Source organism: Merops nubicus, unplaced genomic scaffold (genome assembly GCF_000691845.1).
Source record: "Merops nubicus isolate BGI_N331 unplaced genomic scaffold, ASM69184v1 scaffold50758, whole genome shotgun sequence".
Classification (NCBI taxonomy): Eukaryota; Metazoa; Chordata; class Aves; order Coraciiformes; family Meropidae; genus Merops; species Merops nubicus.
In genome coordinates this window covers 3,933-15,297 of record NW_008624776.1, presented here as the reverse complement: position 1 = coordinate 15,297, position 11,365 = coordinate 3,933, and the positions used below count along the sequence as shown (strand labels likewise).

The following is an 11,365-nucleotide window of genomic DNA, read 5'->3' as shown; positions in this document are numbered from 1 at the left end:
CTTGCACAGGACCCCCAGTGTATTTGGGCCTTGATCTAAAGGCCAGTTAGACCCTTAATCTAAAGGGATGCCCCACTGCCTTCAGTGGGCTTTTGACCAGGCCTCTGTACACATGTGCAGCAGTACCAAAGTTCTGAAAATAGCTCTAAAAATGCTCATTATATTCTTCTAAAATGCTGTCTTACAGATTTTCCCCTTCTCTGTGTCACTTCAATGCTAAAACATTGCATACAGCTTCACAGTAATAAAAACCAAGAGCAAAGTAATTGCATTCAACTTAAAAGCTGATTTTTAGAAGCAATTTTCAGATTTATGATGGCACAATTACTTTTTTTCCATTTTTACTTTCTCTTCAATTGCATAGACTTCATTAGGAGATGCCAGAAAAAAAGAAGCCATGGATTGCACAGTCTGTTTTCTTATAAGGACCCATTTAGAGAAAAGGGTTTGGACGGGTATCTCTAGTCTCTCCATGCTTCCTCCTTCCTTTATAGTCTAATAAAAATTAAAGTAATTGTTCAAAAGCCAAGATTTCTAATACAAACTTTCCATCAAACTTCAAAATAAATACAATTTAATACACAATATTCGGGGAAAAAAAATTTCCTGCAAAAACATATGCTTGGTCTTAAAGATATCCTATTTAACCTACTACATCCATTATGGAACACATTGGATTGACACCATATGTGAGAAATAACTGAAGTCAGAACTGCAACAAGGTGACACACTGTGCATCAGCTATTTCAGTCAGCTAGTTCAGGGAGTTGTGTGTGTACCTGAAAACGGCTCAATATGGTTTTTTAAAGTTAATTACAAATACTGGAGAAAGAAAATACTATCTCTACAAAGTCCTGAGTTCCTCCTCTTATGAAAGCAAATGCAAAAAAATCAGTACATTTGAAGAGCTTCTCAACATTTTGTTGGCTCACAGCAGAGAGAGGTTTGGCGACTGTGATCATCTTTATCAAAGGATCTCATTCAGGAGTAGGTTAGGAGCTGTGACAGGACGGGTTTCTAACATGGCCTTCCCTGAAGTCTCTTTAAATGATGGCATCATGCTCATCACTGTAATAGAAAGACAGTAATTAATATTCTACAGTACAAGCAAGAGTCAATATGAGAAACAGGCACCCAGCTGCTGCTAAGAAGGCTATTTTGGGAACAGAAGCCACAGAATCATATAGTTGTTTTGGCTGGAAGAGACCTTTTAAGACCATCTTGATGAGAAGCCTGCAGACAACTTCTAAAGGGTCTTGAAAAGATAACTAAGAAAAGCAAGCTTGCTCAATAGTCTGTGCACCTACGCTCCATCGGAAAAACAGCAGCAGCCTGCAGCTCAAAGAAGGTTGAGAGTCACTGGTGTATACAGAATGAGTGACCTGAGGTAGGATCCAGCTTTCGATATCCAAAGCACAGACTTCTGTATCTAAGACTCTTAGCTGCTCTCACAGCAAGAGAATACAAAACCACAGGGATAGGCTGATCCATTTGACAGCTTTAACCTACTTTAGGGTAATATGAATGATATGGAATGATTTGTTCTGATGCAGATGCCTGTATTCAGTTTAATGAATTCTATTTGTCATTTCATGGGTGTGTGAAAAGTACTTAAAAGTAGGTTCAGCACATACAATTTTACAGACAGGTTTCTGTGGTTGAGAACAAGGTAACACAGAACACAAAATACTAGAAATCAACTAGTTGGTCCGCCTATATTGCAAGGTGGAGCAAAAGTTTGACTTTGTATACTGGCAACAATCAAACACTGTGTGCTTTTAAAAATGTGAATAATGGCCATATTACCTTTGAATGTTTTCTGTGACAATAAATGAATGAATCAATTGAACAGTGGAGGCTTAATAATGTGGAATATTTGATGTCTGCCTTTAAAACTGGCTGCTCAAACTAGACGTGAAGGTATATAAAAGATGATAGAAAAGAAACATGGTAACAGAGTTCCAGCAAGACATCATATAGGCAATACAAAATAGAGCTATTACCAAAAAAAAATAATGGGAGTTTTTCTCCCCCTTGCAAAGGGCGAATAGACAAGTCTAGGAGAAGTGTCAGGAAGAACCCGAATTCTTGCAAGCTGCAGCAAACATGTCAAGGAAATGTTTTCAACTGAATGTTAGCTATTCATGGAATAGCTAAAGTACAAGGATCGATTGAAAAACACAAAATTATTTTATATAATAGATCAAAGAAAAAACCCACACAGAAGAATGCATAATAATGAGGAATAGCTGCAGTAGTGAAAGACAAATTAAATCGTACTACCAAAATGAAATCTCTTAATATTATGTATATAAAGTAAATGTATGTATCAGAATTCCTTCTGGTTTGTTTGTCCTTGTCCCCCTCAAGAAATTATTACACAGACAAGGGACAATCCCTTGGGAACTTACATGGTTCTGTACTGAATGCCTCTTCTAGAGTGATAGGTTTTGCATCCGATGTAGAGAATAACTAGGGCTCCAAGTGTCAGCACAATGCCACCTACAAAACTGCCCACATCAAATCTGGAGGTTTTGGCTACGACAACCTCGGATTTTGATGCAGCTGAAAAGAAAAACAAAAGCCGTTTTTTTACAGACTTTGCAAAATTGCATTTTGAGGGACTCCTCTACATCCTGCCCTCCCCATTGACATATAATCTAAAGACCCCATTAGACAAATTTAACATGGATCAACTGGCAAGATACAAGCCAAGAACACTGAAACCTAAAGCTCTGATTTTAAGTATCAGTTTCTGGTGACAAAGGAGCAGCTGATCCAACTGATTGCTGCTGAAAGGCTGACTGCCCCATCTCCTCTCCCTTCCTTCCACGCCTGCAGCTCCTGCCCCTCTTAGTACAGTACTAGTGTTTTCCATACCCTCCATGAACCAATGTAACTTATCAGGCTGGCCTGAAGTTAAGTCAAGCAGAAAAGGAAGTTGCTGTCAGTCAGATGAGCATACTGAGTCAGACTGCAGAGGGTCCAACAACCCAGTCAGTCAGTACAGTCACATGGTGGGAGTAAAATACTTTTGGTGGTGATGAGCTGTTGTTGGATTGCTTTACTGGGTCTCATGGAACTGTACCCTCACTCTCCAAGCGAGGTCAGCTCTGCAGCCCAACACAAATATTGACATAGGTAACACGACCTCAGATAAGCCATAGCGGTTTCCGTGTGAAAACTGGTTTTATCTGCTACAAACCCCCACAAGAAGAAACAGTCTGTGCCCATCTCTATTTGTACTTGTCACAGGGAGTGTTATAGGGCCAACTAGAAGTTCTGCTGATGACAGCTTCACGTACCCATTAACACTTCACTGACACATGAGCAACACCCATCTGTTCAGAAGTGTCAGCATGAAGTGGTGCAAACAAGCTGCTAACCATACGGAAATATTGAATTCTACACTCAGTGTTCTTGTCTTAAAGGGTACTGTCAAACTGTATTTGACAACTTTAACATAAAGTCTGACTCACTCTCAGCCATTTTATCCCTCCAAGAGGGATAAAATTCATTACATTACTAAAAATGCAGCTAAACACAACCCAGTCTTTCTTACCAAGCCAGAAGGCCTCCTTTGAGCCCTAGGTCAACACACCTCCAGTGAAAAGGGAAGTGTTGGAGACGAGTTCAAGTAAGCTCTTGAAGAGAAAGCTGAACAAAACCAGAAGTTGTATTCAAAAGCCAAGCTTTCTGCTAACACTGATAATCCCCTTGGTGGTGGCTGCTGGTTCAGACCACTTGCATTTCAACTTTTATTTGTTTTTTCTAAATATCAGGTCTCTCAGGTCAAGGCCTTATTCAAGTAAGTGGAATGTTCAGAGCAACATTATTGTAGCCAACTTAATAAAACCCCACCTTACTCTCGTTTTTAAGCATACAAATGCCTCCTTTCTTTTTATACTACTATAAACTAACAAACCTACAGTTGTACAACACGTCAACAGGCGTAGGAGCTTTTATGAGCTGCTCGGAATGTGCACTCACCTGTTACAGAAGTGAAAGAAATCTTGGAAGTGGTCACCATTGTAATATTGAGTTGTGATGATGTGACTGATGAAGCTGTGGTGGATCCTGCTGTTTGGCTGGTTTTGGAGGGCTGAGTCGTCAAGGTGACAGAAGTTGTCAAGGTGCTGGTGGGCTGAGTAGTACTGGTCAGATGAGTAGTACTGGTGGGCATACCTGGGAAATTTATTTGTGATATCACACAGAAAAATAGATTAAAATAATAAACTGCATACTTGTTGAGTAAGACAGCATTTATTATGCCCAAACAGAGTAACAGAATAACAATGAAAATGCCACTGCATGGACACCCAGGCTCGCATACAGAGTTTTCCCCTGTGCATTTCCTTTGGAAAGACCTAACTTCTGATTTCTGGGGCTCAAGCTCAGGACTGGTTTAAAGGCAGTACAGAAAACCTGGATAATATTTGATAACTTTTAGAAGAATCAATTTTCTTTTTGATAACACTATCCAAATTCCACAGAATCAGACCTAATTTACAGTATTTGAAAATATGATAAAATTCTGGATCAAGAGTAACTTTCCACTTGAAAAGCCTCAACTTTTCAGATAACTAAGCTTTCCTGGTAAAAACTAATTTTGCATGATACCCCAGTCCCCAATTTTAATAATGATTTAATCTTTAATTTGCTTTTGAATGAAACAAATTAATGGCTTTTTTGATTTTTTTTTGAATGGCTTTACTATGGTTGCATGTGTATTAAACCTGCCAGAGAATTCTGTATGTATGCTAAACTTAAGGTTCAATAGGTTTACCACACGTGATAAAAGTTGGGCTGGAATAAATCTGCTGTCTTCTATAATTTATTGAGTAGTGAGCTGTCTTGCCAAGGTTAAAGTCAAGACTGGAATGTTGTTTCACAAGTTTCATTGACACTTAACACCTTTAACTTTTACTCTGCTTTTACCTAATGCTTCCCCTTCCCTCACAAAGCAGTAATTAACCGTTCACAATACAAATACCGTGAAGCAAAACTCAAGAATAATCGAGATCAATATTTATAGAAAAATCCTTAGAATCTTAATAGGCAGCCAGATAGAAAGATCTTAAGAATAATTACTTATTTTTGTTAAGCAGGGACTAACAAGAAACATGAGCCTAGTCCACAAGTAACTGCTCTAAGCAGACAATATGAGGCAAATACGTTTTTATGCAAGAAGAAATTTTAGGGAGAAAAAGCTCTCTCTGCAACTCTCTACTTCTGTATAATTTCTATAATATCTCACATGCCAGCTGAATTTTAAACACCACAAAAGCTTTTCATCATGGGCATTCAAATCTCTAATTATATCCATGTTTCCTTAAAATTGTCTAAATCTAGAAAAACTGAAGAAAATATATAGTTTCATCTTGACTGCACATAAACTTGATAAAAATTTCTGCTTTTTTACACAGCATCTAAAACAGTTCTATAGAATAATCCTCCTGTAAGTGGTTTAACACATAGAACTGTATCTTTGCTAAGACTTAAGTATCACTGCTTCTAGTACAGGTGTGAACATCACAAAGGTTAAAAAACCCCAAACAATACAACAATGTAAACATTCAGAAAGGAACTGACCTACACAACACTTCTCTGAGACATTTAACACTAAAACTGCTGAAACAGCCCAACACAGTCCCCAGAGTCAATGTTACCCATTTTCCTGCCCTTTGATGTCATAATTGCATTGTGCTGTAACCCCAGGAAACACTTTGAAACGAGCATTCACTGAGGGGGAACAGGGGAGTACTATATTCATCTGCTTACCTTGTTACAATTAGGAAATTCAGTTCCTCTATGAAGCATGTGTAAAATACATCAGATAAAATTCAGGGCACATTTTAATACTGACAGGTAAACTCCCCAAAGTCACAATAATCCAATAAACTATAAATCCCAAATGGTTCCTCACTGTAGAAAATAAGCAATGAAATGTCTATATGGAAACCATCTACAGTTATATGACAGGAAACCACACCTGGTAACTGTATTCCTAATATAAAATATACCAAAATAAAAACTAATGTGAATGCAAGTGTTGACCAGACACTGGCTTGTGTTTCTGAACACTGTAATAGCTAATTGTTCTATGTCTAGCATTATTAAACAATGTTACACAAGTGGTAATCATTCCATGGCATTAAATTACCCTACAGAAAACATGTCAGCACAAAACATTCAAGCAGCTATCATGAGGAATTTTAGCAAATTTTCACGTTACTTTCCCCCCCCCCTTCCTAGTAGCTATCCTTGTGTCTTATTTCATGAAGCACTCGGTGATGCAACGTCAAGAGTAAAATATGGTTCATCTCCTACAGACTTATCTTCCATGACGTATTTAGCATCAGCCATTTCAAAACATCAGTGGGAGGCTGAGGCAGCTGGAGAATCTGGGAAGCTGACAGGAATTGGGCACCAATCTGTTCTTCTGTGTCTTTGAAAAAAAATCTTCCTCATCCTATTTTACCGACAGTTAAGATGAAAGAACATTTGCTAGCAACGTCTGTACATCTGTCCTTTTATCTTTTATTTCCCTAATTACTTTCCCCAAAAAGACCAGCTGGGCTTCACTGAACATCACACTAAACAAACCCAGACTGCTCCAGTTAATTTTTTTTACTTAAAAAGCATGCATGCCAGTAATATAGTTTATGATGCTTTATTTTTTAAAGGGACAAGTGTTTTACTTTATACTCTACCTGTGTTTAAAGATCACATAGTCATGATATATCAATCAAACTATATATACAGCATAAAGTTAAGAACTCTTAGCAGCACACACTACTCCCTTAGTGTTCTAACAAGAACAAAACCAATTCAATTGCACAAGCACCACGCTAACATACAAAATTATTATTATTGAATTAGTTTCCTATAATAAATACTCTGCATGAAAAATGACTGAATGAAACAGACTTTTGCTTCTGCCATATAAAGTTTAAAGAAAAAAAAAAAAGACTTTAAGCAAAAGTAAACACATACATCCAGCAGCCTTTTCTCTGAAGAGGTCAAGACATAATCAAAATGGATGAACGTTGTCTTAAAATCTATTCAGTTTCTAACAAAAATAATAATAAAAAAAAAAAGGATCTGAATCATAAACTATGTGAGGCAAGGCATAGCTCTCTGTTAGATTTGTACTGTGCCTAATAGTAACAAGAGGCCCGGGCCCTCTACTGTTATCCATACATAGTAAAGCTCAGCTCTCCACCAGAAGCCCATAGTCAGGGCTGGAGCACAGGGTGAGTGAGACACCTCTGGCTACCAACAGCTTCACACGTGGGGAAGGCCCCAAGGCAACAAGGGCATTATAGAAATCTCTCCACGTTCCAAGTCAGACATGCTTAAACTGGTACATGGCAGACAATGGAATGAGACACTGCAGCTCCTCCCTGCTACCAAGACAAAGGTCTTTGCAGAGATTGTTTTTTTTTTTTTCCCTCATTATTTTATCCTTAATGAGTAACAAGCAGCTTGTGAGTGTGGTAGCTCAGCGGTTACCTGGAGACCACAGAGACACAGTAAGAGCTGCACCAGAAATGGAACGATATTGCTGGGACCACATCATCAGCATCAAACTCTGCAAACACACAAAGTATCTTCAGGTACCCACCATGTTCCTGCCCTGATTCCACATGGCTCTTCACACAAAGGGGCCCCAGGTCATGCACAGAATTAGCTTCTCTCCTCTCAGATAGGACCTTTTTATCTGTGCATCAGACTGAACAACTGTACGACCCTAACTCATATCCAGTCTTTACTTATGTAAAATATGCCTATGCAAGTGCTTCCAGAAGATCATTTTTTAAATGTCTTGTTTTAATAGTCTCATATTGACATGGCGAACAGTTGGAACACTGCAAATACAAGTGAATAAACTGTTTGTGTCCCAGGTTAAAGATCTATTTTCAAACTCTACTGGTTGATCTAATATACCCATTTCTTCTTTCTACAAAGATGTATTTTGTAAACACGTTACTTATGTTGAAGCACCACTACTGCAACACTGCTGCCTTGCAAAATCATTCTGACCTACAGTTCTTTTGCCAAGTTATGAAGGAGAGATGGTAGTGCTAGAACAATGCAAAAGCAGCTGTGACAGATTGTCCCAGATCTGCCTCGCCTGTCTTGCACCTGTATAGTGAACTCCACTCCTCTGTGCTATGAGCTCTGTAAGGAGTATTTTCTATTGTATAAGGTGCCATGACTCTTACCAAATAGGAAATTGAGCCTTACTCTTGAAACCCAAGCTCCCAAAACTTCATTATACCTTCAATCTATTTACTGTGAAATAACATGAAACAGACATGCACTGTTTGCAACAACTTATTCATCTTTACTCCAGGAAAATGAAAGAAGTTTCCTTAAAGACAAAGAATGAATATTAAAAAGACCATCTTCCATCAATTTTTCCTTGAAGTGCATTTTGATTCCTGTTCTTCAATGGCACCACAGATGTCACTGCTTTTACTGATGAAGCATGCTACCTAAACTTGAAAAATAGTATAGCTTCATTTCAGAGTTGTTTTACATGTTGCCTCCCAGCCCTACAAAGATAATACTCCTTTCAAATACCCATTTTTGATGCATGTCTCTTTAGAATTTGATATGATGTGGGGTTGGTTTGGAGCTAGCTTCTAGGTTCATAGTAATGGACAGATGAACAGATACATACCTACTGTAGATGTTGCTGTAGATTGTGTGGATGATGTATCAGTGAGATTGGATAAACTGTTGTTGTCTTCAAGGAAAAAAGCAAACAAGAAAAGAAATATTATTAATTTTCATTTTAACATACTACAATTAAAGTACCCACAATACAATACTCTCCTAAGGATCTCTGTATATGCAGGCCACAGGTGGGAGTAGAGCAGAGTATTCCATTCCAAAACAGATAGTTTTATCCCTCTGCAAAAGGCTTCCAGAGCTCAGTGCAGCAGGAACACAGTTACACTGTGTGCACAGCAGTGCCCAAATAGTCTGCACCTGAATGCTTTACATCTCCTCTTTTTGCTCTTTTGCACTTGTGTGCCATGCTCTGTTCCAGATGCTCTTATTAGCCATACCGTCACTGACTCTCTTGACCTACTTAAGCTCTGTGGGTTTTTTTCATAGTTCTTGTTTCTCTATTTCAGTTCCATTTCCGGTCCCTCAATCTTTTCTTTCACATTGGCGCACCTCTGTTACAAACTGGGCTCATGATAGAAACATACTGTAGTTGTGTCAAGCAATTTGACACCCTGTGAAACACCCTTCTGTTGGCTTATGCCTCCTCTACACAAAACGGGTCCTAAGAATGTACCTGTTTCCAAAGACTTTAAATATATGGCATGATTCAGTCTCAACGTTTTTGCCCTTCTCTTTTCTTTCACTTCCTACTTTTCCAGTTCTCTCTCTTCCCCTCCCCTCCCCCCGGCTTCTTATGTTACTTCTATTCTCTCTCTGGTGGTTAGGGAAATGTTGGGAGGAAGGTTGGACTTGATGATCCTGGAGGTCCTTTCCAACCATGGTGATTCTATGATTCTAGGATCTCAGGCACCCTCTCAGTTTTGCTTCTGTCCTCACTGCTGCATCCTTCTTCAATGTTTCTTGCAGGTTAACAGTCTCTTCCTCCTGGCAAAGATCTACGGGGCTGCTTGGTAACTCTCACTGCTGGAAGCATCACTGCCCATACTTCCCTCCCCTTTGTTCTGCACTGTTGTTTATGCCCATTCTGTTATTACTCTTTTCTCTGAAGTAACTGATCTTTTACAACATCCTCCCATGTTGCTAGCACTCTGTGCCTTGCAGCAGCTCTATCACTTTTCAGCATGGCTGGAAAACAAAGTGCATACCCTCAGAGATGATGAGAATAGAACACAGCTACCAGAATTAAGAAGCAGGCCTATCTCCTTTGAACAGATCTACTGCTCTTACTGCTGGAAAAGTCTAGCCTAAAACAGTTTTGTCAGCCGTCTGTACCTGCATACATGTTATGAGCAAGCTCAGGTTTAAGAACAAATGCAGTTAATTTACATCTTTGTACTCCCAGAAAAAAGGGGAAAACCCTACCCCGTTACAGAAGGAATTAGTTTGCCTTTTCCTTGGTATAATAGCCAACGAGCCCCACCATTATGTACTGCACACACAACCCTTATACTGACATACCTGGGATATTAAGTTGCAGATTTAGTTGCCTTTGAGAAACAGCCTATGATTGTACAATTACAAGTACATTCTTTCTTGGGTATGTTAACTTCTATACCAGTGTGAGCCATGGATATGCCTGGGGCTAATCCTTTCCCACACTGGTCCAATACCTTAACCAGAACACAGCTTTGGGTTTCCCCTAAGTTCCGAGTGCTTACTTCATGTCCAGATGTGTTCCCAGGGCTGTAAGACTGCATGCTCACACAGGTGAAATGAAGCCACATGCGCTGCCTGGAATTTGGGTGTGTGTCAGTGATGCAATCAACACAAGATAGAGTGAGCCAGTGAGCAAGGTATTGGCTCTGCATCCCACTTGTTGGCCAACAGCAAATGAGATGAGCAAAGCAGTACATGGCAACAGTGACTCAAGGAATATGCCTTTTACACAGCAGATGCTTACAGGTAGACAGCTTAATGCAGCCAAAACAAGACTGCACTGTGAAATAAATGTGTGCTTTTGCCATGAGCTCAAGCACGGTGCACCCAAAATCCATATGATATTAAAAATCAAATTAAAAATCCTTCCCTTGCCTTTTCCACAAGAGCACTGAATTCTAGTCTAGTGGACTTCTTGAGCTGGCAGTTCTCTTTTTACCTGTAAATTGACATTGGCATGTATTGCCTAGTTCTATACATAAATTTTTCCCATTTTATTTCTCCTCTCTCTATTGCCCTAGCATACTGAAGGATATGAGAATTGAGTTATATTCTACTGCTCTTCTTAAACATCCAGCTGTCTCAGAACAATGCGACAATCAAAGTACCTCCCTCCTGCCCTACAGCTGTTCACAATCCAGTAAAATAAAATAAAGGACAAACTATTATAGGACAGTTTAAGGCATACAATAATACATACTGCTTTCCTCGATGCTGCTGAGGAACAGCAACAGATACCAAGAGTATTACCTTGTGACCCATGGTCTTGAATTGTAGTAAGTGGTGTAGTATTGCTCGAGTTGTTCGTCTCTTCATTTCACACATAAAAACAAAGAATAAGACAGTTTTAGATGCTTCATTACTAAGAAGTGTAAAAGAAAAAAAGTTAGTACAGCATCTCTCACTTGTTTTGGATGTATAAATGACTGAACTGTCATGGACAGGAGTTAGGTATAATGATGGTATAAAAACACGGTACCACAACATCCTCCTCTTGGCACATTAA

At 39.1% G+C, this 11,365-nt stretch overlaps 1 protein-coding gene across 1 annotated transcript; it reads right to left on the bottom strand.

Annotated features, from left to right (window-relative positions):
* Positions 1-1,043: 1,043 nt before the first annotated feature.
* TMEM123 (transmembrane protein 123) lies at positions 1,044-8,786 on the bottom strand (the record flags this gene model as incomplete). The annotated part of the gene is made up of 4 exons (XM_008945443.1): positions 1,044-1,068; positions 2,412-2,565; positions 3,991-4,185; positions 8,690-8,786. Coding segments are annotated over 4 exons (471 nt in total), but the record flags the coding sequence as incomplete, so codon positions are not given.
* Positions 8,787-11,365: the final 2,579 nt, after the last annotated feature.